This window comes from Alosa pseudoharengus, unplaced genomic scaffold (assembly GCF_046254945.1).
Source record: "Alosa pseudoharengus isolate Yale_2024_CS ecotype anadromous, Long Island Sound unplaced genomic scaffold, YU_APseudo_1.1 YU_APseudo_1.1_scf_23, whole genome shotgun sequence".
In the NCBI taxonomy this organism is placed as follows: Eukaryota; Metazoa; Chordata; class Actinopteri; order Clupeiformes; family Clupeidae; genus Alosa; species Alosa pseudoharengus.
Genome location: NW_027468685.1, coordinates 30,095,489 through 30,122,674, shown reverse-complemented (window position 1 = coordinate 30,122,674; position 27,186 = coordinate 30,095,489). Strand labels below are relative to the sequence as shown.

Below are 27,186 nucleotides of genomic sequence, written 5' to 3'. Positions count from 1 at the left end.
AGGACATTACAGATACTACAGTCTTCTCAAATGTCTTCTGATTTGTTATCTATAAGAGATTTTTGCTTAAACATTTACACTGTTCAAGAACCAGGCTGTAGTAGAGGTCAAATAAAGTAAGTAAGAGGTATAGGCTGCACTGTATCATATCATATAAGAATATAAGAATGCTACAGTCATTGTATCATATTTAAACATAATAGAATTTTGGCGCTGTCGAAGAGTTGCATACCTTTATTTTCCTGTGTTGTTATTAAATGTTTTATGTTGGAATGTAGGTTATTAATTAAACATAGTGCATTACCACCATCTGCTGGACTGAGGTGTAATGGCAAGGGTACCCTGTAGCCACGTTCTGGCCGCTGGGTGAATAAGGTGAATTTTGGATCTACATTACATTTATGTATTCATTTGGCAGACATGTTTATCCTTAGTTACTTCATGTGTGATCATGAAGTAACTTTGAAGATGAAGATACTAGATATTGGCCTGAAATCAACCCATTGGCCTCTGCAAAGCTTCTTGATTTGTAGAATTTTAGCACAAATATTTTAAATAGTTTTACATTTCTTAATAGTTGTGTGAACCTGCTTCTTTATGCTTGCACATTCAGACCTTTTCAAAATTCTGGAAGACAAGTGAGACAACTCATACCACACAGATGCGTGCCTGCTTAAAGATTTTCACTAGTTTTTCCTTTGAATTATTGTAGTTTGTTTGTTTGTTTGTTTGTTTGTTTGTTTGTTTTTTACTGAAATCCCAGTTTCAGCTAGTCCATTGCTGGACTGAGCCTTTACAATGGTTAAGAACCAGAACAGAATGAGGAAACGATTACACAGAACTGCAAAAAGTAAGGGCTGTATCATACGTGATAAGAAGAATAAGAAGAAGAATAAGAAGAATAATAAGATACGAAGATAATAGCATCCACATGTTTTGGGAACATCAAAGAGTTTAATGGCTAACTTTTCCTTTATTCTTCTCATTAGCAGTGCTGGCTTGGATGTACAAGTTAGCTCTGATTGTTCTTTTTCTTTTATTACTTTTTCTTTTAAAATTCAGTAGCCTTGTCACTGCAGTGTCTATATTACTTCAATTGCTATTTCATGCATGTAATAAATAACCACTCATCTCATCTGTCTCTGGGTAACTACTTGATCTATACTATACTATAGACTCGATAGTATCACAACCTCTTAGGCTACATCTTCTCTGGTAACATGGCACTTATGTTCAAAGTCCAGCAAGTCACACATGATTATCACATTGAAACGTTTTACACTAGTGGGCCAAGTATGATTTAGCTAAATCATCTTTTACGTCAATATGAACATTAATAATTCTAATTTCATCCTCTACCAACCCTGACATAATCTCTTGTGTGAATCAGAGCGGGAATGCGCCAGCTATCACTTGTCACTTCCCTTGTTGTGACACATTGACCCTTTTACTGCCTACGTTCATCAAAAGTATATGCGCCCATTAGTGTTGCGCGGGTTAAGGTTTTTTAACATCCGCACCCACCCGACCCGTCAGGAGAGTCGATCCGCACCCACCCGACCCTCAAAAATATGCGCTGATTACAGTTTTTTCTGAATGCTTAAACACAACCGTGATTCTTATAGCACAAAACTATTACTTATCGCAAAACCACTCACTGAGTTCGCAAAACTAAAAGCACAAACACTGCTTTGCACTCAGTTTGTACACACTTTGCACAACTGTAGGCACAATTCACTGCACAGTACTCTTTTTGCGGAACTGTAAACACAACTCATGCTTTACACTCAATTTCCAAATGATCAACACACTCCTAGCAAATCTATACACATGTATGGCTATTATTTTCACTATTTTGCCAACTCTCTGGCACACTTTCTCATGTAAAAAACTGTTTTAGATAATTAGTTCCCTTTGCAATCAGCCTAAGCACTATAAATAGCCTAAGTCACAGGTAATGTACAATGGGTACAATGGAGGGAGCAGGAAGAGTGAGAAGAGTAAGAATGAGAGGAGGCTGAAGAATAGGACGTGGAGGTGAAGAAGTAGGAGGAAGAAGAGGCGGAGGTGAAGAAGTGAGAGGGAGAGGATGACAAGGACAAGGAGGTGAAGGTTAGAGGAAGAGAACAAGGAGGAGCAAGAGGAGGACAAGGAGGGGGAAGAGGAAGGGTAAGAAGAGAAAGAAATAGCCCTTTTACAGGCAAAAAAATCAGTCTACGTGTGGGGATATTGTCCTGGATATGGCATTCCAGAATATATTTCCCCCGGTGCCTTGGACTAGGACATTGCATGTAATGTAGACAAAATTCTGAAAGAGACGACCCGATGTAGACTGATTTGTTTTGTCTCAGTGAAATGCTATTTTGTGTTTTGACTTGGAAAAACACACTTGTGTTTGTTTTGATGTGTGTAAATAAACACTAATACTTGAAGTTTGGATCCCTGTATGTTTACACAACTATGGCACGCTACGGTTAATTGGGAAAAGTAATGTATGTTTGTATACGCGTTAACGTGCACATGGGAGAAGAACTATACAGAAGAAGGACGCTCTCGTCCAGCTTTATTCTGTTTGACAACGTGACCTTGAGGGCTTGTGTGATAAGTGTCAATGGAAACTGGTTTTGAACTGAATGTGTGTTTCCAATTGTAAATGGACATTAATCCAAGGAGTACGCATGGCTAGCTAGTAGCCTGTGACATGCCAACGTGCGAAAAGAGCATTAGGCCTTGCTGTATAAGTTAAGTTGTCTCCCTAGTGTGAGTGTATATATGTACAGTATTGTGTGCATTAGCATTGGTGGCTCACTTTATGTGAATCTGAGTATTCACGTTCACGTGTGGTGGGTCTTTAAGACCCTCCTCTGTTATACTCTCCAGCCCTGGGTAAGCTCCAGTCCTGTTCCTGGCTCTTCCTGTCCTCCATCAGCCATCACTCTTTTGCAACACAGTCTGGTGTGTGTGTATAGATAGATAGATACTTTATTGATCCCAAGGGCATGTTGTGTGTGATGTCTGTATGCTACTGTACTGTACTGTATTTGTGCATGTGTGACTGTGCATACTGTACATGTGTGTCCAGGCCTTGTAGGCCATTTGTGTCAGTGCCTTAGTGGCAGAGGTTCTGAATGTCTGGAGAGAACCAACTCCCTGTACGTTTTTAATGAATGTAAATAAAGACAGTTTATTTTTGGAACCTCTGGTTTTCTGTGACCACGAACCTGTGTTGCCTGGTTGGGCTTTAGGTAACAAATTATAGTCCAAGTGATTGAATATTCTAAGGGGCAGGGCCTCAGATGGCGTAGTCGACATCTCACAATAGAGAGCTAACCTTCCACTCATGGGCGGATTATGAACTTTCGGGCCCCTGGGCCCAGATGTATTAAGGGCCCCCCACTAATTGTCGTATATGTGGGAGGGGGGGTTTGGGGGTCCTCCCCCAGAATTTTTTTAATTTGTTTGATGTGATTTCCTGTATTCTGGTGCATTTTGGGGATGGCCAATACTAAATTCAATTAGATTCATAGCCTACATCCTGATTTGTTGATATTGAGGCAATGATTCCATGCAAAGGCTTGGGCTTCAGGGCCCCCTGACCCCTTGGGCCCCTGGGCCTGCTGGGCCCGGTAGGCCCGTGCAGTAATCCATCCCTGCTTCCACTTGCCACACATGCATCCACCAACTTAACAAAACTGCATCTGTCTAATGAAAGAAAGTTGAAAGTATCATTAGGCCATTATTCATATTAATCATTGCGATAAATGACAATGGTCAGAGAAATAAAATCCATTTTATGAAAAGGAGAACGGCGGACCTTGTCTCAGACCTGCACGCAATAAGTTCAAGTTCAAGTTCAATGTGCTTAAAAGAAACAAAAATAAAAATAAAAGATTAACAGCAATAATAATAGTAATTAATACAATAAAATAATAAAATAGATCAAGGGGGAAATAAGACTGAATGAATAGGAGGTAAAATAGAAATAAATAAATAAAAAAATAAACTTAAAAACGAATCAATAAATGCAGAATGTAAAAGTTCAGTTTTTAGTTTCTTTTTAAAACTAGTGTTGGGGAAAATCTAATATCTATTGGAAGCTGATTCCAGCGCTGTGTGGCATACAGTTTTTTACAACTGTTTACACACGTTTTCAAAACTCTGTGTCTATTTTTCAAAATTCCACACACAAAACCCACAATTGCTCACACAAAATGCAAAATGCCTCAAATGCAAACCGACACACAACAATCAAAATGTCGCAAACACATCTTTAAACCAAACATTCGCCTCACATTACAAACACTTTTTTCATAATATGACATTTTGGATACATCATGTACACACTGTTGCTCAAAACCTAAAGCTCTTCTGTCTTAGGCTTTCTATATGTATTTCCATAGGCCAGTGTTTTTCAACCACTGTGCCGGGGCACACTAGTGTGCCGTGAGAGATCATCAGGTGTGCCGCAGAAAATTACCCAAATGTCACTCACTGGTCCAGAAAAGCAACTGTTGCATCAAAGAATTTATAACCACATGCTCTCATTGATTGTATGATTGCACTATTTGTGGTATGCAGGCATTGTACAACAGGGGGCCCCATATCCAATATTCACAGAATCATCACATACCCAGTTCATAACAACAATTAAATTAGATATAGTCACCTACAAATGAAACAGAGGGCGCTTGTTTTATTGAGCAGGTCTTGCATAGAAGCCATAATAAGGCCATATCTATGTATTATTTGAAGTTTAGGCTATGGTATGTTTATTTTTTCTTCACACAGGATGTTAGTGTGCTGTGGGACATTTTAAATGTCAAAAGTGTGCCGTGGCACAAAAAAGGTTGAAAAACACTGCCATAGGCCTACAAGAGTGAAAGTTACGGTATCAACAAAGAGAAGTTGAAATACACAGTAAAATGCAAGCAATATTGAAACCAAAAATAGTGATTTTCCCCAAATAATTTGTTGTTGCGAATACAGTATTTTACAGCTGACAAGAAAAAAAGCAAAGCAGCATACAGTGACCACCAGATGTACATGGAGTTTTGAAAACACTGATTTTGCCTAAGATGGAAATGACTGACTATACTATCAAATTGCTTTGCTTTTTCCAAAGACAAGTGTGTGTGTGTGTGCGTGTGAGAAAGAGAAACACTAGCAGTGACAGTTGGCTGTTGATAGCTGGCAGTTATAGAATTTAGAATATCAAATACCCTGAAGCACATAGTGCTCTGTTCTTCATGGTTGGTGATATTAGTGACATTCTACATTTGAGCAAGCACACTTTCAAAGTTCATGGTGGCACAGTCTAATTAGGTTATATTCTGAGGTGTGTCTTTCTGTTAGTCAGGTGATGGCACACATATTCTCTACAGCAAAAGAAACAGTTTTTGGTCTATGTACCCAGTGGCAGATATGTGTGGACTGGTGAATGACCCATCACTTTAAACATATGTCAAATTTCTTGTTTTTGTCCATGAGAGAGGAGAGTATGGAGATGGTGATCACAGATCAGCCAACGATTACAATGTTACAGTGCAGTTATTTTACAACAGAACAAAGCAGTTTGGCACAGGAACTGCTACAAAGCCACCTGTAACAGTGAGCATCTGCAGCGTGCTAAGATTCACTACCAGAAATTATGTGAAGCAGGCAGCCGGACTCGGTGGCTTCAGAAAAGACGTGCACCATCTTCTGAACATGCAACAGCACCTGCAACTGCATCAAGTCCATCTAGAGCAGTGTTTCTCAAAGTGTGGTCCGGGGACCACTGGTGGTCCGCAAGCTATCCCAAGTGGTCCGCGAGCAGATGTGGTAAAATATAATAGATGAGTTGTTTGCCATATTGAACCAACTTGTATGTAAATCCAAACAGTTCTGCAACGCTGCCTATATGTAAGCTATGCCAGTTTAAATCATATGAATCCTCTGACACAATAAGCAAGGTGCAAAGACAATAAGCAAGGTGGTTCAGTGAGTAAGCTTATTGTGTAATAAACTGTTGAAGTAGGTCTACTCTTTTTTTTAGCTAGGTGGTCCGTGAGGTTTTTTTTTATTGATTAAGTTGTCCTTGGTCTGAAAAAGTTTGAGAAACACTGATCTAGAGGGACTTTGTACACTTGTTCAGAAGCAGCTGCTGCCAGCATAGATAAGTGCTTCTTCTGTCAGAAGCAGACAAAAGAGCGTCTTCATGAGGTGTCCTCTTTCAATGCAGGCAAGCAACCAAGAGATATAAGTAATATTTTGAAGTCAATGCAACTTTTAACAGGTAGCCAGTGTAAAGATACTAGGATGGGGGAAATATGTTTTTGGTCCTAGCGAGCAGCTGCATTTTGTATAAGCTGTAAGCTCTTTAGACAGGTAGGCTATTATTACAGCCAGCGTATAGAGCATTGCAATAGTCTATCCTTGAGATGACAAAAGCATGGATTAATTTCTCGGACTTCCTTATCTTTGAAATGTTCCTTAAATGGTAAAATGAAGTTTTGGTGATCTGTTTTATGTGATTATTTAGTGATAGGTCCTGGTAAATTATAACTCCTAGGTTTTTAACACTTGTGGATGAGGTCAGTGGAAAATCACTATACTGTATGTAGCCTGTGATGTGGATAGGACCTTTTTAGAACCTAAAACCATGACTTCAGTTTTATCTGAGTTCAAAAGCAGGAAATTATTTGTCATCCATGTCTTTATATCTCTTATACATGTGTCAAGTTTTGCTAACAGGGTTAATTCATCAGGTTTTATGGAGAGGTATAGTTGTCTGCATAAGAATAGAAACTAATGCCATGTTTCCTAATTTCAGAGCCTATGGGAACCATATAAAGAGAAAATAACAGGGGCCCCAGTGCTGAGCCTTGAGGCACTCCATATTTTACCATAGTCTGGGTAGATGGTTTATTATGGACCTGTACAAATTGTCGACGGTTAGGAATGTATGATCTAAACCAAGCAAGTGCTGAGTCTTTGATGCCTATCAAATTTTCAAGCTTGTGAAGTAGTATGTCATGGTCTATGGTGCCATTATCAGCAGCAATGAGGAGGTCATTACTTTAACTAATGCTGGTTCAGTACTGTGGTGAGCTCTGACTGATTTAAATCCTGGACTTTGTTCATATGTAAGAAGACACCAATTAGTTTGGACACTATTTTTTTCTAGTATTTTGACATGAAATGGAGATTAAATATAGGTCTATAGTTGGCCAGGTTGTTAGGGTCAAGGCTAGGTTTTTTGAGGGATGGCTTAATAACAGATGTCTTAAAGGACTGCGGTACATGCCCTGATAGCATTGAATTATTTATAATCTGGAGCAAAACATTTTTCAGGAAGGGGAGAGCAGTCTTAAGAAGGTGAGTAGGAATAGGGTCTAGTAGACTAGTTGTAGATTTTGATGAGGAAATTGTGGAGGTGAGGTCTAATATGTTGTGTATATGTAAATGATTTAAATGTTGTTTGAGGTCTCATCTGTGATGTCACACTGCTATGTTTTCGCTATCTTTCAGCAATTGAGTATGTGTATTTGGTGAAACTGATTGGTTATTGATCTTATCTCTAATTGTTTGACATACAATCATAATACTGACATACAATAATACTGTTGAAAATAACTGTTTTGTGAACTTTATTCAACATAGCCAGTGATTTAGGCAAAATGTATGGTGTTCATTACAGTGAAATATACAATTTCAGAAAAATAGGGTTGAAACAGGTAAAATCAAATGGAGACATAATTTTTCTCCATGTTCAGTGACCCCTAAAGACAGTCCAACCACTCTCCAAAAATTAACATTTCAAACCCACAGAAACCACATAGGCCCCCTGACTATAAGGGGTTACAGCTGACACTGTCATCGCTGTCTGATTTAAAAAAAAAAAAAAAAAACAAGTGTGCATCTGTGCAACCCGCATCATCTTCTCACCTTTGAGACCATGTATTAGGTTTTTCTCCAAAAGGATCTTAATCCCTAAAAACGGAGAAGTTGTTTTGTCTCTCAGATCAAACTAACTATTGTAGACTACAGTAAAAAAGACCAGACACTTCTTAGCTTTTATGCATCACTTTAAAACATAAGCATCAGGTCCCATGCAGTTTGACATTACAGAGGTACACCAGATGTATCCTGTTAAACACTAACTGTGAGGCTGATAGCACTGAGTTATCAAAGACCACCCATACAGGACAGCAGAACTAGGTACAGTGTGCATGATGTGACCGAGGTCCATAAACATCTCCCTAGAGAGCTGAAGGGTAAAAGAACAGGGATGAGTACCAGGACCGTAGCAGATGGTTCTGGTCCAGACATTTCCAGGGAGGTCACCCTGCATCTCTGCTGAGATTGGGTCTTGGGTACACACACCCAAAGAATGTAAACAAAAACAGACAAAACCCAAAAGGTCCTCGCAGAGCAAAGAGAAATGGCCATACACAAATAACTTGAGGCACATTTTACGAATGAGGAAAGACCAACGAGTGAATACTCATGATGCCATACTATAACATGAGCGTGCACAAATCAAATCAAGACAGGGAAACCTGATAGGTGGAATAGCATGTAGCCAATAAGCTTAGGCCTACATTAAAGGTACAGTCTGTGATTTGGTTTTGAGAAAGATTGCTGATGTTTGAGCTCAACAGCATATCAAATTACATCACTCTACATGCCAATGGAGCACCTTGTTGATTGGCTATTGTTTAGAGGTCGCTCCATACACAGGGCCAGGACTGAATACACCTGCATTTTTTTGGACGCCAACGCTGACATCTATGTGACAATGAGCATCAATTCCCTGAATTCAAGAGAAAAGTGTGGATAACAATCACGGACTGAACCTTTGGCACCATTTGCAAAAGGCCAGTGACAGATAAGACAAATAGCGCCATCTTTTGGTCAAGTTTTTGTAAAGCAGGCAGTGGAATCCATTTTTGAATCCTGAAATCCACCACCATCCAGGGAGTAGGCCTACAGCAGGCTTTTTTCTCTCTTAGTTGGCTATCTGGTTTGTCCTAGTCGGTCAATATGCGGGGTTTGTAGCTGAAAGAGAATAAACAAATAGTGATTTTTCCCAATAGGCAATAGGCTACAGGTGCACCTGAAACATTTTGAATATAATGGAAAAGTCCATTATCCTGCACAGACTGAGAGACTAAAGATTCAGGAAACCATTGCCAGTCTTTTGACTTGATTAGCTGTTTAGCGCTCATCTCAGATAATTTCTGTAGGCCTATCATATTCTAATATTTTGAGATTCTTTTTTGATTTCTATGAGCTGTAAACCATAATCAAGATCAGAATAATCAAGATAAAATAAACAATAATAAAAAGAAAATAATGAATCTAGATTAGGCTATATGAAAACAACACGAACATGAACTTTTCCATTAACTATACTAATTTTTTGACATGCACCTGTAGGCCTATACAAAACGAAACCAAAAAGTATAAAACACATAAGCGTGAAACTTACAGGTCTTGGTAAAATATAGTAGCCCGCACACAGCCACCACTGCGATTGCCGCCAGGGCAGGGGTGGACGCGCTCGCGCAAAGCACGGTGATGCCTCTGCTTGCCAACTTCACGAAGGTCCTACATGAGACAGGCGTGATAGACAAAGCGTATCACGAAGACTTCACTTACGTAGTATAGAGGAGTTGCTTTCAACACACGAGATGAAATGCCACGATATTAAGAGTAGCCTAGTTAATAGTTGGCTAACTTTAAAGGAGAAGTTCGGTGTGAAATTGACCTTAGCTGTACTGAAAGATGTTGCCAAGTACTCACATGTGTCCAATAGGCACCTTCGCTCACCCCCTAGCATTCCAAATTACGCCGTTTTTAGCCGAGTAGCTGTGGGGGCATAGCGTAGCCTATGCAACTAAATCGCTATTTTTACACCATTAAAAAGGTTCCAAGTAACTCCACACTGCATTGGTAGACTTCTGAGGGTCTTGGAACCTTTTTAATTGTGTAAAAATAGCGATTTAGCTGCATAGGCTACGCTATGCCCCCCACAGCTACTTGGCTAAAAACGGCGTAAATCGGAATGCTAGGGGGTGAGCGAAGGTGCCTATTGGACACATGTAAGTACTCGGCAACATCTTTCAGTACAGCTAAGGTCAATTTCACACCGAACTTCTCCTTTAAGTTCTGTTCAAACATAGGCTGTATTTCAATAAGTGATCAACACATGACAAATAGCAAGCCTTGTCATCTTAAAATTTTAAAAACTAATGTGCGCACTTACAGTTTAACGGACATCTTTGATATTGTGGTCGTTGCAATGTGGAAGTGGTCTTGATCGTTTAAACTAGCCTAATAAAGGCTATTAACTTCGCTGCCCTCAGTCTTCTTTTGGCGTCTGTTGCTTCATGGAGGGCACCCCTTCGCTTTCAGTTTTTTTCTGACAGTAAACTAAGCTGGATAGTTAGGTCTAAGGTTGCGTCAGACGCTCATTCCGAAACTGAGCGCGCTACAAAGGCATAATTCAACAAGTTTGCAAGTCTTGGGAACATCCTATCCTGACTTGAGAGACCGATGATGGACTGCCCCCACGGTAAAGAAAAGAAAAACACACACACACTAGGCGGAGGCAGACAGTAGATGCTCATAACGGTTGGATCGACATAACTGTCCACTGCCTTCATACTGTTTTATGTAACTATACAATACTGCTACAGGTGCATTTAAAAATGGTATTAGTTATTTTTTTTACCTGTAATGTATTTCAAAAAGTTAAACTTAGTCATATAATCTACATTCATTACACATAAAATGAAATATTTCTTTATGATTTGTTTTAACCATGCTGATTACATTTTACAGCTCATGGAAATCAAAATGCCAGAATATCAAAATATTAGAATAAAGAATTTATAACACAGATATGTGACCTGAGAAGAGCTCTAATAAGCTAATTAAGTCAAAACAACTGCAATGGTTTCCTGAGCTGTCTGGGCATGGCAATGGAACATTCCACAATATTCTAATTTTTTGAGATGCACCTGTATGTTATAACTCTCATCATCCTCTCTTTCACTACCACACATGCATGCATGCACGCACACACACACACACACAAATCTTGAGACAAACAGACACACACAGAGGCTAATTTTATACAAAACAAATGTATTTGACAAGTGACTTAGCCTGTTAGACTTGGACTGATTACATACAGCCTTATCTAAACTCAACAAGCGTAAACATCAGTGACACTGAAGTAAAAGCAGGTACAAAAATCACAAGGCATGTGTCTTAAAAACAAAACAAAACAACAACAAAAGCAACAGCATTGACCACTGGAATATTACAAATACAAATACAACAGAGTGGACACAGAGAACCTGCAGTGTTTCAGCCAGGTTAATATACATAAGGGACACACACAGGATGCTGGGAAATCATGATCATCCACACGTCTGCATCCACAGCGCCAGATGAGGCCTTCAGCTCAATACACACATCTCTATGACAGTGTATGGATGTTGGAGTGTGCGTGTGTGTGTGTGTTCTCAGCCATTTGTGACTGGTTGTTTATAGACCTCTGAAGTTCACCTACAAAAGGGACCCAAGGCTGCCATCTTTGCCTATATAAGGAGATCCGGATCTTCCTATATGGGCAAAGATGGTTCCCGGATCTCCATATATGGGCAAAAAAAGTACCTAGATTTCCTTTTTGTAGACGAACTTCAGAGGTCTAACTAGAGGACACTGTAACACATGTCTGTAATTGGCTGGTTCGTTGATGTGTTCGCTGCATCGTGTGATTGGTTGTGTATAAAGGGGTGTGATCTCAGCTGTCTGTCACAGGTCGTCCTGGGATGTGTGGTACTCCTGGAGGACCAGCAGAAACGGGCACTATCCCATCAGGCTGTGCGTTGGGTGGTGTGGGGTCTGAGAAAGGAAGGAACAAGCTGCCTTTAACTTAGATACACTAAAGGTGAAGTGTGTGTGTGTGTGTGTGTGTGTTAGGGGTGTAACGGTTCATGTATTCGTATTGAACCGAAACGGTACGGGCGTCACGGTTCGGTGCATGCATTTACACGGAGAATACACGGTATAAAAATACATAAAACTCGTGTGCGGATTAATTAATGTCATGCGCAATTACTGTTAAGTAGCGAGAGTTACGGGAGTTCTTTAGCGACACCTAACGCTAATCTGTAGCCTCGCCTTAGCTCTGAAGCTCTGATTGGCGCCTATGTTTTTTTTGTCAGGTCGTCGGTCGAGTCCGTCAGTCATTAGCAGCACTAAGGTTAGACCCACAAGAGTTAGAGGATCCGCTGGTCTCTTTAAGATCGCAAGTTTGAGAACTTCAGTTACAGTAACGTTAGTACAGGCGAAAGAGTGGTGGATAAGATGAAACTGTGTGTCGGCGTTGTTCAGCAGTTGTTGGGTATGTGAGTGGAAAAAATGCTACACATATTCGAAGCCATCACCCAGATGATGTAGGCTACCAATCACTGAAACGAGGGGAAAAAACTTCCCCTGCGCTTCAGCAGCCTTTGGATACAAATAGGGCCAAAACCTATGGCTTACATTAAATGATTTCGTAATGACAGAAAGCTATGTAAATCGCGTGGTAATTACCTTTATGTTGGGGTAACTTGTAACTTCTCACATGAGGTTCTGGTAGTGTTAAGTGCATAGACAGTAAAATAAAGTGACAACGCTAACCAGGCTAATAAACAAACCATGCTACGGTGAGTTAACGTCAAAGGGCAAAGTCACGTGACTTCTAGTTGTAGTCTGTTTATGAAATGAAAGGAGCCATTTCGTTTTTTAAAAAAAGGCAAAATAGTGTGATATTTTCACAGTTAGTAGGCTAGATTATTACTTTACACACAATAAAAAAAATATTGAGGCAAATTGTAGACCCTTCCATATACAACTAAACACAGATGTTGAAGGTCTTGCTTAAGTGGATTTTTAAAAATCATTTTTCTATGTAATTTGCACTTTCAGAAATAAGAGATGCTGTAGGCCTATTTTCAGTTTTATAGCCGATTGTCTTATTTTGTTTACAAGTTACAGATGGAGTCTGGGTACTTATTGTACTGTTTAGCCTACATCTTACACACTTCAGGCTGTTGCAGATGGCTCAGGGAAGAGACTGTATGACACTAGGTGGTACAGCCTGAGACATGTACAAAAAAAAATGCTTTCTGCATTTTTGTTTTGCTTTTCCCTCCATTGTACCGAACTCGTACCGAACCGTGATGTCCGAACCGAGGTATGAACCGAACCGTGACTTCTGTGTACCGTTACACCCCTAGTGTGTGTCCACAAATATATCTAATTTACATGTATTAATTTGGCGGACACATTTATCCAAAGCGACTTACAGCAATGGAATAACATTTAAGCTATTAACATTTTAACATTTAAGCTAAAAAGCTACTAGCCTGGGTGTTCCCATGCTGCCTTGCGCGCGATTTGATTCACGCTGCTAAATCAGCCTTGAAAATACCGCCCTTATTTTTGCCTCAGATAGGGAACCAATCACAGAACAAGGGGGAAAGCAAGACGATGATGAGCTATGCACAGACGCATCTGATAGCCATCCGTGGCACCCAATAAACGGATCTGGGCATTTTTTTCAAATACGAGAAAATGAACGTTTGGTTCCCAGACCACGTCTCATTGAGAAGTGGTGGCGCTAGCCAGGCTAAAAAGCTACAGTTGTAGCATTAGAATAACATTTAAACTACAAAACTACAGCTACAGCAAAATTTAAACATTTACGGCACAGTGCAGAGGAGACTATAGCTGGGAATTACCACTGCATCGGTCAATACTAGTACTAGAGGATAGGAGTGCCTATAATAACAAGTACTAGTCAAAGTATGGTGGGAGGAGAAGTGGCAGAAGAGGAGGGAAGAGAGGGAGGTGGAGAGGAAGGAGGTAGAGGAGGGAAGAGCATGGGAAGTGTGTATTAGGTGTGTGAGGGGGAAGAGCATGGGAAGTGTGTATTAGGTGTGTGAGGAGGAAGAGCATGGGAAGTGTGTATTAGGTGTGTGAGGGGGAAGAGCATGGGAAGTGTGTATTAGGTGTGTGAGGGGGAAGAGCATGGGAAGTGTGTATTAGGTGTGTGAGGAGGAAGAGCATGGGAAGTGTGTATTAGGTGTGTGAGGGGGAAGAGCATGGGAAGTGTGTATTAGGTGTGTGAGGAGGAAGAGCATGGGAAGTGTGTATTAGGTGTGTGAGTCTTTTGAGCGAGGGACGCCCCTGCTCTGATGGGACTTGGGAGATCGGTCCACCATCGGGGGACCACAGATGTAAAAAGTCTGGATGGCCGTGGGTGTGGGGGCAGCAGCGCCAGACGACGTTCCTTGGAGGAGCGCAGCGGCCGAGGGGTAGAGTTCTCAATGGGCCTGAAAATTACAACCCGACCCGACCCGGCCCGTGGCTTTTTTTTTTTTTACGGTGAACAGCTGCGATGATTAATAGGCTAAATGTTTTTTTTTTCACTGAGCAGAAAAGATTAAGCCCGAGGTCCGACCCGACCTGAGTCATTTGCTTATATTTTCGACCAGAACCCGGCCCGAACCTACGGGTCCCGTCGGGTTTGTCGGGCCGACCCGACCCGTTGAGAACTCTACCGAGGGGTACCATAAGGCTTTATGAGAGCACTTTAGGAAGTGGGTGAAGACCCAGCAATCACTTTGCATGCAAGCATTAGTGACTTGAATTTGATGCGGGCAGCTAAGGGAAGCCAGTGGAGCTCAATGAATCTAATCTAATCTAATCTAATCTAATATGCCTTTGTATGTGTCTGATAGTGTTTGCATGAGGTGTGTATGGTTTCAATTGTTTGTCTCTGTGTGTGTTCCAACTCACACATGCCATTTGGGGCTCCTGGCTGTCGAGGTCCCATCATCTGACCTGCTCCCCCTGTAGCCATCACACGCCCTGACACACACACACACACACACACACACACACACACACACACACACACACACACACACACACACACACACACACACACACACACACACACACACACACACACACACACACACACAAGCTATAAGTTAGAATGTGCATGTGTGCTGAGCTGTAGACTACAGGATGTAAGCAGGTGTATGTGTGTACTCTTACTGTGTGTGTTGTAGGTTCAAGGTATGTGTGTGTGTGTGTGCTTTGCACTGCGCTGTAGGTTGAAGGTGTGTGTGTGTGCGCGCGTGTGCTCTTACCGTGCTGTAGGTTGAAACCTGGTGTGTGTGTGGGTGCCGGCTGTTCTAGCTGTTGTCTGGCCTTCAACTCTGCGTACTTCACCTGCTCCTGGTGGAAATTCTGCCTCTCAGTCAACAACTGCTGCCTTTGCTGCTCCAGCTGTAAACACACACACACACAGTGTTACATGTACAATAAGTGTTGCATGAAAATAAAACACTGTTCAAAAGTTTAATGATAGCGTACTTAATCCCAACTGCCATGTCCATTACATCGCCACAACCAAGTCAACATCCACATTATGCACATTATTAATTCACAATAAGAGCCATTCGTTAAGAAAACATGTGATACAAACATAGACATTTAGTAAATAGAATATAACACAAACAATTCCCATATAAGAATGGATGTCACATCTAAAGTTAGCAGGAAACACACACACAGACAATGGAAGTACTGCAAGTATCTATATTTTACAGTCAGGGAGAACACCGAGAGCAAAACCCTTAGTATGTGTGTGTGTGTGTACTCACAGCCTCCTTCTCCCGGTCCATGATGGTTTCCAGCTCCTCGAAGTGTCTGAGTTTGATCTCCAGCTTCTTCATCTGCGTCTCCACCAGCAGGGCCACCAGAGACTTGATCTTGCGCTCCTCCACCGCCGCCAGGTGCTGCAGCACAGAGGGGAAGGCCAGTGGTGAGTGTGTGTGTGTGTATGAGTGTGTGCGTGGGTGCGTGTGTGTGTGTGTGTGTGTGTGTGTGTGTGCGCGTGAATGGGTGCGCGTGTGTGTGTGCGTGTGTGTGTGTGTGCGTGAATGGGTGCGCGTGTGTGTGTGTGTGTGTGTGCGTGAATGGGTGCGCGTGTGTGTGCGTGAATGGGTGCGCGTGTGTGTGCGTGAATGGGTGCGCGCGCGTGTGCGTGAATGGGTGCGCGCGCGTGTGTGTGTGTGTGCGTGCGTGTGTGTGTGTGTGCGTGAATGGGTGCGCGTGTGTGTGTGTGCGTGTGTGTGTGTGTGCGTGAATGGGTGTGTGTGCGTGCGCAAGAGTGCGTGTGAGGGTGCGCATGTGAGTGCGTGTGAGTGTGTGTCAGAAAGCAAGCTAGCTGTGTGGATGGAGGGGGTATCAGTGTGAGATGTTAGTGTGTGTGTGTGTTATCACTGTGAGTGAGTGAGTGAGTATGCATATGGAAGAGAGGGGTATCAGTGTGAGATGCTAGTGTGTGAATGTTTGAGATCAGTGTGTGTGTGTGAGAGAGCAATGTAGTGTGGATGAGGGAAGGGGCTTTAAGAGTGAGTTCTGTTTGTGTGTGTGTGTTTGAAACTCACCTTGGCTTTAGTGGCAGCAGAGGCGAGAGCAGCAGCTGCTGCTGTGGCGATATTTGCCTCCACCAGCTCAAGCTCTGCCCTCTCCATAGTGTCCTCCCTTTCCACCAGCATAGACCCCGCCTCCAGGCCCTCCTCTGGGAGAAGGAAGGAAAAGTTGGGCTCATCGTCATAGACACCACCCCCATACCATCACACACGCACACACGCACACACACGCACACACACACACACACACACAAACAAACAAAAACCCACTCAGACACAGGGGGAAATCCTCATCACACATACATGATCAACAAAACTATCTTGGCCTAAGACCTACATGGATTGGCTGCTACGAACACACATTCTATATAGATTTATTATATAAATTATATTATATATTCATCCAAAGATCTCTAAAGTACCTGAAAGCGATTGCCATCCTACTGTTGCATTCAGACAGGACTCACATTTATTATAAATTCAGACCACAAGGTGCATTAACTATTATCATACCATATAATATTTATAGTTCAGATATATTTATGTTGTTGCAGCTGTTATTTGTCTTTCATCATGTGTGTAAAAGTGCATTGTAATGTCCTGCTTAGAGGAGACTATAAGGCATGAGCTCTTGTGGCCTTGGAACAGTAGCGGGCTGGTATGTAGCTGTGCAGTATGTACGTTAGGTAAACCTCCCGACGCCTTAAGAGACGTGCTAGTAAGATATGCTAGGACCTATGGGTTTTAGCTCCTTAAGAGACGTGCTAGTAAGATATGCTAGGACCTATGGGTTTTAGCTCCTTAAGAGACGTGCTAGTAAGATATGCTAGGACCTATGGGTTTTAGCTCCTTAAGAGACGTGCTAGTAAGATATGCTAGGACCTATGGGTTTTAGCTCCTTAAGAGACGTGCTAGTAAGATATGCTGGGACCTATGGGTTTTAGCTGGGTCATTCCGTGTCAAATCACCCAGTGGCTGGCAGGTCACCCTCTCCCAAAAAATCTGAAAAAACTCACAGGTGTTTGTAGACCAAACCTATGCATAAATCTTAAATAGTATATCTGTATCACTAATGGTTCCAAAACTACAGCCCTTTGAAGTTTCAAGTCATTTTAAGCATTGTGGTGAACAATCCTTTTTGTTCAACTTCCAACATTGTTGGCTCTTTTGGTATTTCACACACATTAGTGAAACTATGTGAATAGAAGTACATTTTCCTGTCGAATTTAACAATCCAATCAAATCAGGTGTATCTTGTGTAATTCCCCCTCTGCAAAGCTCTGAAAATGGCTATAAATTCATTATGTGAAAAAACATCACCACCTTTGAGGGCTTCTCATTCAAAAAGTATGTGACACAAATTCATCAGATTTTTTTCCCACTTATGTATGGATTATAAGGTCATGTCCATGCATTAACTTTGGTTGTTAACATTATCACATTGTCAGAGCATTTTTATTAAATTGGGCTTGATTTTCAAAAAGGCCGTTTTCATCTTCTCATTTCACCACGTGGACAGTTAACAGGATTTTTTTAAATTTTACCATACATCATTCTGTATGTGAGGATCATCTGCCCAAAATGTGGGCTTGTTGCTGAGTTTCTTCATTGAGATAAGATTTTTTACAAATATTGTCTATAAATCCACTGAATTTGTACTTTATCTGCAGTACCACTTTGCACCACATGTGGTGCTCTTTTAATACAATGGAAGTCAATGGAAGAGTAAGAGAGTCACTTGTTTGCTGCACATATCCAATCTAAACACACAGTTTATGGTTCATATGGTTCAAGTAAAAAGGGGTTTCTAAAATTCAGTGCATTGTCAGATGCATAAAAATCAATACTAATGATTTATCATCTTTTTACAAATGCCTCTTGGATCCACGAGTCCTCAAACCTTGTTATGAATACTTGTGATGAAAACACACATGGTCATCTTCATCAAGTGAAATACCTTGATGAACTGAATTTTAGAAACCCATTGTTTCTTGAATATGTTCCTTTATGACATTCATTTTCCAACTTCTTTCCCAGATCACATGGAGACAAAGCACTGATCTCCATCTTGATGCTCTTTGTCTGTGTATCACAGAGGACTGCATCCCATGCATATGATGATGGATATAGACTTTGCCTAACCAGTTGGCTAGTAATTATTTAGGTACTCACATAGGCACTGATAGGTTAAAGCTGGTGTAGAAAACTCATTACAAAGATGGTAATTATGCTAAATCCTCTTGCTGCATGTATGATGACCAGTCAGTCTTATGTGTGTATAATTTACTTGATCAGTTTATTTTCTTTAAATAAGATTTATGTATGAGTAGTATGTTGTTCATGTTACAATAATTATTTGGACCAATTCAACTATGTTTCTAAAATTCAGTTCATCAAGGTATTTCACTTGATGAAGATGACCATGTGTGTTTTCATCACAAGTATTCATAACAAGGTTTGAGGACTCGTGGATCCAAGAGGCATTTGTAAAAATCATTAGTATTGATTTTTATGCATCTGACAATGCACTGAATTTTAGAAACCCCTTTTTACTTGAACCATATGAACCATAAACTGTGTGTTTAGATTGGATATGTGCAGCAAACAAGTGACTCTCTTACTCTTCCATTGACTTCCATTGTATTAAAAGAGCACCACATGTGGTGCAAAGTGGTACTGCAGATCCAGTACAAATTCAGTGGATTTATAGACAATATTTAAAAAAAATCTTATCTCAATGAAGAAACTCAGCAACAAGCCCACATTTTGGGCAGATGATCCTCACATACAGAATGATATATGGTAAATAAAAAAAAAATCCTGTTAACTGTCCACGTGGTGAAATGAGAAGATGAAAACAGGCTTTTTGAAAATCAGGCCCAATTTTAAAAAAATGCTCTGAAAATATGAAAATGATAACAACCAAAGTTAATGCATGGACAGGACCTTATAATACATATATGTGTAGGAAAAAAATCTGATGAATTTGTGTCACATACTTTCTGAATGAGAAGCCCTCAAAAGTGATGATGTCTTTTCACAGTATGAATTTATAGCCATTTTCAGAGCTTTGCAGAGGGGAAAGTACACAAGATACGTTTGATCCGATTGGATTTTTTAATTCAACAGGAAAATGTACTTCTATTCACATAGTTTCACTAATGTGTGTGAAATACCAAAAGAGCCAATAATGCTGGAAGTTGAACAAAAAGGATTGTTCACCATAATGCTTAAAATGACTTGAAGTTTCAAAGGGCTGTAGTTTTGCAACGATTAGTTATCCAGATATACTATTTAAGATCTATGCATGGATTTGGTCTACAAACACCTGTGATTTTTTTCAGATTTTTTCGGAGAGGGTCACCTGCCAAATTGTGCTGAAATTGGGTGATTTCACACGGAATGACCCAGCTCCTTAAGAGACGTGCTAGTAAGATATGCTGGGACCTATGGGTTTTAGCTCCTTAAGAGACGTGCTAGTAAGATATGCTGGGACCTATGGGTTTTAGCTCATTAAGAGACGTGCTAGTAAGCTATGCTGGGACCTATGGGTTTTAGCTCCCTTGCTGTGCAGTCAACACAATGCCCATTCCTCACCTGATGGGCACTCGTCACCTCTCTCCCCCTCGTTTACTTCCTGTTCTGTGGTCTCGCTCTTCACTCGCTTGCCGTCTGTTGACTCTGCGGAGGGGGGCTCGCCCTCAAACTTGTCCTCAGTCTGGGACAGACAGAGAGAGAGACACACATGAGGTCAGCATGCCCTGGAATGCTGCTGTGTGTGTGAGAGACTGAACTATATTTAGGACTGTGTGTGTGTGTGTGTGTGAGAGAGAGAAAGAGAGAGAGACAGAAAGTGAAAGTAAAAAAGAGAAAATGAAAATGAGATAGGTAGTCAGTATGCTTTAAGAGTGCTGTGAGTGTGAACTCTGTTTAGGCGTGCGTGTGTGTGTGTGTGTGTGTGTGTGTGTGTGTGCCAATTGAGTTAAAAAGAAAGAGAAATAAATAAAAGGAGATAAGAGGTCTTGTGATTTATGATTTAAATATGCATGCATGTGATGCATGTGATGGTGAACTCTGTATGTGTGTTTGTTTGCGTGAGAGAGAGAGAGATCCTCACCCTTTCAGACTGCTCGGCATCTGTATCCATTCGGTCAGAATCTGATAGATAGATAGATAGATAGATAGATAGATAGAGAGATAGATAGATAGATAAAGAGAAAGCGAGGGAGGGAAGGACATGATAGCATATCACTGAAAGAAAACACACACACTCACACTCTCGATTTCTTATAAAGGCAAACAATTATGGGAACCTTCCAGTCTGCTACATTCTGCTTTCTGGAACCTAAACAAATGAGTCAAGAGAGAATGGATGCAATATAAGAGGGAACTTGGTGATTTCCAAGTTCTTCAACGAAACAGCTCCTTCTGAGAATTCTACCCTTACTCCCCACCTCAAGCTGGTGTGTGGTGAGAATTCTGGCGCATAATGGCTGCCATGCATTTCCTGGGTTGGTACTACACATTGGTGGTGGTTAGTGAAGTTGATTCAGTTTGGGTGCCTTGTTAAAGCCCTACATTGGGCTAGCATGCAGTAGGCAAGGTTGTGGGTTCAATTCCCAGCTTCCACCGTTGTGCCCTTGAGCAAGACACTTAACCCAGAGTTGCTCCAGAGACAATGGCCATTGTAATATAATTGACATATAAGTCGCTTTGAATAAAAGTACCTGCTAAATTAATCAATATAAATGCACGTTGTTGTTGTTGAAAATGGTACGCGAGCTTCTTCTAGGGGGTACACGAGATGCAAAGGGCTATGGCGGACAGGTGCAAAATGAAAATTTTAAATCTTTTGTAATTAATTCATGAATAAATACATAATTTCGAATCAGGTCATAATGATATGGAAACATGAAATTAAAGGATATCATTTATAAACTCTGTATGTGTTCATCAAAAAAAGTGCAGCTTATTAAACATGACGCCTGGAATAGCTAATAGAATGCGTTACTTTTAGAAAACTTTTTAACTGACCAAATGCACGCACCTAAAACCGGGAAACGGACAAATATTGTCAACGCGGGGGGGGGGGCGTTATGTTTAATGTGTTTGTGTCGGAGCTGAGTCGGAATGTAGGCGGTGGTACGCGGGGGGGAAAGTTTGGGAACCGCTGTATTAGACAGTCTCTGGAGCTACCCATATAAACATGTCATCACCTATATCATTAATATTGAAATATGACAAATTCTCATCATGGGGAGGAATTTTACAGTTATATCAATAACGATACGATATGGCCCATCCCTATCTCCATCAGTACCTTAGTTTCTCCTTCACTATTTGGTTGCTATTGCATGTTTCTCTTTGGTAGTCCAAATGGACTGTTTTTATTTTCCAAAATCATCCGAGTTTACGGTCAGCATGAAGACGGCATAATGTCTGGAGCCTCCACTTGGACACGTGGACTGAGAGAGAAGAGAGGCTGAGCTACACCAGGTCTAGCGCATCAACACTCAAGGTTCCCACTCTAAGTCAGATGTCAAATTGCATGACTTATCCCTGACTTTCTGACAAAAAACCTGAATTTCCATGACCTACTTAGAATGAATCGTACAATATACCGACCAAAGAGTAGCCGCGTAGCATTCAAGAATCTTTGATTTTTTTTTTTGAGATGAATAAATGGGCATTGAATAAGCAAAGTTAGGCTAATCACAACCACTCAAGCAAGCAGTAAAGCTAATTACCAAATATACATCAATTCTGCGTGGACATATATTTGCATTAATGTATTTCGGCAAGTGATACAATTCAATGACTTTCCTTGTCTGGAATAGACTCTGTCAAATGTCTATGATATTCCATAAATTCCATGAACCCTGAACACTATCTTGGTTCTCCGTAGGTTGTCTTTCTCTTTCATTGCTGGGCACCAACATAGACTTTTTCAGCACCAGACCCAGAAGGCCACAGTTAGTGTGTGAGATCATTTTTGTGTTATTGAGAATACAACACCCTCACAGGTTTAAAGTGCACATTGTGTCTGCTGACAGGCTCAGTACGCCCCAACACACAGCCCAGTCTTCATGCTGTATCTGCCACTGTGTCTGCGGCCTGATTACAGTCATGGGGATATCCCTTAGCAACCCTACTCACACTCTGCCCCCTGGTGGATCACTGTGAAACTGTGCAAACATTCTCTCTTTCTTTCACTATCTCTCTCTCTCTCACACACACACATACACATTACACACACATACTGTACCTGTCTTAACTTGCACTCCAAAGCTGCGTCCAGGTTCTGAGACTTTCTTTGCATCGATCAGATCGGCAGGCATCTCCTCACGCACTCGAGAGAACTCCTCTGAAGAACAAACAAACACACACACACACATACACAAAGAGGAAAAATATCAACATAAGGGTGTGATATCTTTCTGAGCTGCAGGGCACGCTGACTAGTATGGGTGCACAATCACAGAGACAGATGCTTTACAAAACACACACACACACACACACACCTAGTGCAGCTCTGGCAGCGGCAGAGGCGACCCTCGGGTCGACCACGGAGGCGAGGAAGGCGACGGTGCTCATGACGGGGTTCCCTGATTGGCTGAAGGGGACGGGCTGGTAGGCCAGCGGGCCGAGCGAGGCCTCCGAGTTCTCCAGGTACGGGTCCTCGATGGGCAGCCGCAGGAAGTGCAGGATGCACTCGTCCTGCGTGCGACTGCCCACGTGCTCTGACACCTTGTTCCAGTCGTCCTTATACATCTCCAGAGCCTGAGAGAGGGAGGAGAATGAGGGGTGAAAGAGAGAGAGAGAGAGAAACGTCAGAGAGAACAATAACGCTTGTGATCATGCACAAAGGGGGGGGGGGGTATTGGGTGGGGAGACAGAAGAGTACTAGACTCAAGACTAGTAGAGTTCAAGCCTCTAGACAACACACTCTTTCAGACACATAGGCACGTGTACACACTCACATCCAGCATAAGAGGCATCTCCTGCCACACACACACACACACACACACACACCTCCAACATCAGTCGCATCTCCTGCCATACACAGACAGACAGACAGACAGAGACACACACACACTCACTCACTCACCTCCAGCAGCAGTAGTGTCTCCTGCTCCATCCATTCTCTCCCAGCGCTGGCACCTTTACTCTATTCCAGAGAGGACACACACAAGTAAGTATAAGTAAGTATAAATACTCTATTGATCCCGTGAGGGAAATTTGGTCTCTGCATTTATCCCAATCCGTGAATTAGTGAAACGCACTCAGCACACAGTGAGGTGAAGCACACACTAATCCCGGCGCAGTGAGCTTCCTGCAACAACAGCAGCGCTCGGGGAGCAGTGAGGGGTTAGGTGCCTTGCTCAAGGGCATTTTAGCCGTGCCTACTGATTGGGGTTCGAACCGGCAACCCTCCGGTTACAAGTCCGAAGCGCTAACCAGTGGGCCACGGATGCCCAACAAGCACAACAGGTCAAGAACGCCATGAACACGAGCACAAGGAGGCCCATTTCTGGAGTTGATGATACAGACCTAAACCAGATAGACAGCAGAGCTCTGGAGAGAGCAGCTCCACTGTAATGCCCTTTGGATGGTCACTGGTCTCTAATGTGTGTGTGTGTGTGTACCTTGGGGTGTTTTCTGGCGTAGATGTCTGTTCGGAGTCCAAAGTTCTGCAGGTCAGACGGCTTCTCTCTGCTCTTCTCAGGGAAGTGGAGCATGTGCTGGGAGGCAGTGACCTACACACACACACATGCACACACACACACACACACACACCAAGCATAGGATGAGGAGTCAATGATTCAGTAACATAAAAAGTGTACTGATGTGTGTATTACTTGTAGTGGTCTATGTGGAAGCGGTATTAGGGCGGAAATGTGGTGTGTGTGTTGCCTGTAGTGGTCTGTGTTGAAACGGTAATAGGGTGGAGGGTGAGTCTGTGAGGACGTTTAAGTGTGTGTGTGTGTGTGTGTGTGTGTGAGACTGTGTGTGTGTGTTACCTGTAGTGGTCTGTGTTGTAGCGGCATGAGGGTGGAGGGGGAGTCGGTGGGGTTGTTGAAGTGCGTGTGTGTAAGTGTGTGTGTGAGACTGTGTGTGTGTCAAAGTGTGTGTGGGACTGTGTGTGTGTTACCTGTAGTGGTCTGTGTTGTAGGGGCACGAGGGCGGAGGGGGAGTCGGTGAGGACGTTGAAGTGTGGGGTGGGCGGGGGTCCCATGGGGAGAGGACGACTCTCTGCCTCCACCTGGTAATTAATCAACCCCCACTGCTCCAGAAACGCATGCACTCTACACACACACACAGCAAAAATTTACAAAATCACATAAAAACATGATTAATAACATTTCTACTTGGATCTATGTAAAGCATCCAGACACACACACACACACACACACACACACACACACACACACACACACACACACACACCCTAGATATAAAAAAATATCAACATTAATTTATGTACCCCATTGTTCCATAGACACAAACATCTCTCTCTCACACACACACACACAGCCAACCTGATAAGCGCACAGACGTCTCCAGTGAGGTTGCGTCGGCAAGAAGTAGAACTGAGATATTCCTGGGGATTTAGTCGATACGTGTCAATCATGAAGTTACGGTACGCCAGATATCTGAAACACACACACACATTCACACACCCGAACATCATCAGACTGTTTAACACTCTGTGATTAAGAGTGTGATTCTAAACATTAAGTACTCTTAAGGGTTCAATCTGTATATGTATGTACCAATCATGAACCGATTGCATACCAAGCTGATCTACTCAGAATAATTAAATACCCACCATATTAACATTGATCAAACATATCCTGTGAGTATATGTTGTGTTTGTGTGTGTGTGTGTGTGTGTGTGTGTATGTGGCCTACCAGTTTATTAGAGTATACCAAAAAATACTTTCAGATGATGTTGACAGTGTATATGTGTGCATATGTGTGTGTGTGTAAGGTTAACTATAAGTTATCTGTCAAGTGTTTTTGTGTGTGTGTTTACCTGTCTTTCCAGCCATATCTTAAAAAAATGTGTGTGTGTGTGTGTGTGTGTGTGTGTGTGTGCGCTAGTTAGAGTCCTTACATTTCTGGCGTTTTGGACTTGTTTTTCCCATTGAAGAACTCTGGCATGGCCCGTCTCTCGATCTGATGAATACTACACCAAAGAGAGGATGGACGTGGGTTAGAGGGCATAACAACCTTACACTGACACACCTCACACACATGACATATAAACAGACACACATGTATTCTGGTGATACCTCAGACCACGGCGCCAGGTTAGCAGAGTAGCACAACCAGACTGGGTGAGCCTGACAACTGTTGCCAATGATGATGGGGTGAGTGTCATATGTGATAACTTAACCAACTGGTACAGGTGGGAATGATGATGTGTGTAAGGGGTGGTGATGCCTGTGTGTGTGTGTGTGTGGTGGGGGGCGGGGGGAGTGAGATAAGGGATGCACATACACACACACAAACAGCATACTTCAAACTGTATTTTTGTAATGCAGAAAGAACATAATAGGCTACAAAAACTCATAGGTTATTCTGTCCATATTGGTTAATATAAAAACAAAAACGGTTGTCAGCAGGCAGCTAGGTTGCATTGACCACGGAAGTGAACATAAACATTGGCAACTTCACGAACACGAGTTCAACACGCATTTTTTCATTGTGTTTTTAGCTAAAGAATTAAACTGGAATCACCATAAACCGCAGTGGCAACTTACAACTATTAAAACAGTGGCCATTAGTAAACATTAGCCTAAAGTGTACTCATCGCTGTCTTAGTCCTCACTTCCACTCTGCCATGTTTTTAATTCACGATAAGAAAAAACGAGGGCATCGACGTGGAGATATGGAGACCTGACCGCTGTCGGGTGACTTTGTTACAACTTCACAGACAGGGAAAAAAACGCTCACTTGGAGTAACTAGTGTCTGGAATAGCCAGATCAATTTCTTGATAAATTCGCTAGAGAGGGGAAACATTTTGTTAACGGCTAGTCGACTACCGCCTACAGCGCCGACTAGCGGTTGTAATAGTCGACTAATCGACTAGTCGGTGAAACCCCTAGTGAGTGTGTGTGTGTCTTACCAGTTATAATCGAACCAGCTAGTATAGCTGGGAATGATGATGTGATGAGTTTGTTCAGTAGCACTCTCCTCTCCAGCACCAAAATCCAGCTTCCCCTCTTCTTCTTCCTACACACACACACACACACACACACACACACACACACACACACACAGTTGTGAACAAAGATTAGATTGAAACGAATATTCATGAAATCGGTATACAATACGTATGCATTTGTGCACGACACGTGGGACAGAGAGAGTAAGTGAGCGAGTCAGTCAGTCAGTGAATAAGTGAGTAAAAGAGAGAGAGAGAGAGAGAGAGAGAGTCTTACCCTAACTCCTGAGAGAAACTCATCTTCCTGATCATCTAAAAGAGATGAGAGAATTTAATCAGAGTGTGAACATACACAAACACAGATACACATAAACATGTATAACTCGCTCTCACACACACACACACAAACACACAAACACACACTCTCTCATACTCACCCAGGTCAGCCATGGTCCCTCCTTTGACTGGAGTGTTCTCACTGTCCTTCTTCAGGTTCACTGCAGCCAATCAGAAAAGATGAA

General features: G+C 42.0%; 1 protein-coding gene and 1 long non-coding RNA gene across 4 annotated transcripts in view; both read right to left on the bottom strand.

The window, feature by feature from the left end:
• Positions 1-7,599: 7,599 nt before the first annotated feature.
• On the bottom strand, positions 7,600-10,701 carry LOC143140255 (uncharacterized). The gene is made up of 3 exons (XR_012990607.1): positions 10,250-10,701; positions 9,473-9,591; positions 7,600-9,039 (listed from the first exon to the last, which is right to left on the bottom strand). It is a non-coding gene; the product is annotated as an uncharacterized LOC143140255 (long non-coding RNA).
• Positions 10,702-11,113: 412 nt separating this feature from the next.
• Positions 11,114-27,186, bottom strand: part of smarcc1b (SWI/SNF related BAF chromatin remodeling complex subunit C1b) — a 24,957-nt gene continuing 8,884 nt past the window's right edge. The window contains exons 12-28 of one of the 3 annotated variants that reach the window (XM_076302291.1): positions 27,103-27,162; positions 26,943-26,977; positions 26,627-26,733; positions 25,612-25,683; positions 25,034-25,147; positions 24,646-24,799; positions 24,140-24,250; positions 23,602-23,661; positions 23,015-23,273; positions 22,759-22,857; positions 20,611-20,651; positions 20,091-20,211; positions 16,509-16,642; positions 15,720-15,854; positions 15,204-15,342; positions 14,845-14,898; positions 11,114-11,898 (exon numbers count right to left, since the gene is read on the bottom strand). In XM_076302291.1, coding sequence (XP_076158406.1) covers positions 11,798-11,898; positions 14,845-14,898; positions 15,204-15,342; positions 15,720-15,854; positions 16,509-16,642; positions 20,091-20,211; positions 20,611-20,651; positions 22,759-22,857; positions 23,015-23,273; positions 23,602-23,661; positions 24,140-24,250; positions 24,646-24,799; positions 25,034-25,147; positions 25,612-25,683; positions 26,627-26,733; positions 26,943-26,977; positions 27,103-27,162 — 1,796 coding nt within the window. In that variant the 3' untranslated portion in view covers positions 11,114-11,797. Of the gene's footprint in view, positions 11,899-14,844; positions 14,917-15,203; positions 15,343-15,719; positions 15,855-16,508; positions 16,643-20,090; positions 20,212-20,610; positions 20,652-22,758; positions 22,858-23,014; positions 23,274-23,601; positions 23,662-24,139; positions 24,251-24,645; positions 24,800-25,033; positions 25,148-25,611; positions 25,684-26,626; positions 26,734-26,942; positions 26,978-27,102; positions 27,163-27,186 lie in introns of all 3 variants that reach the window. The other 2 variants (XM_076302290.1, XM_076302292.1) reach the window with 2 other exon arrangements.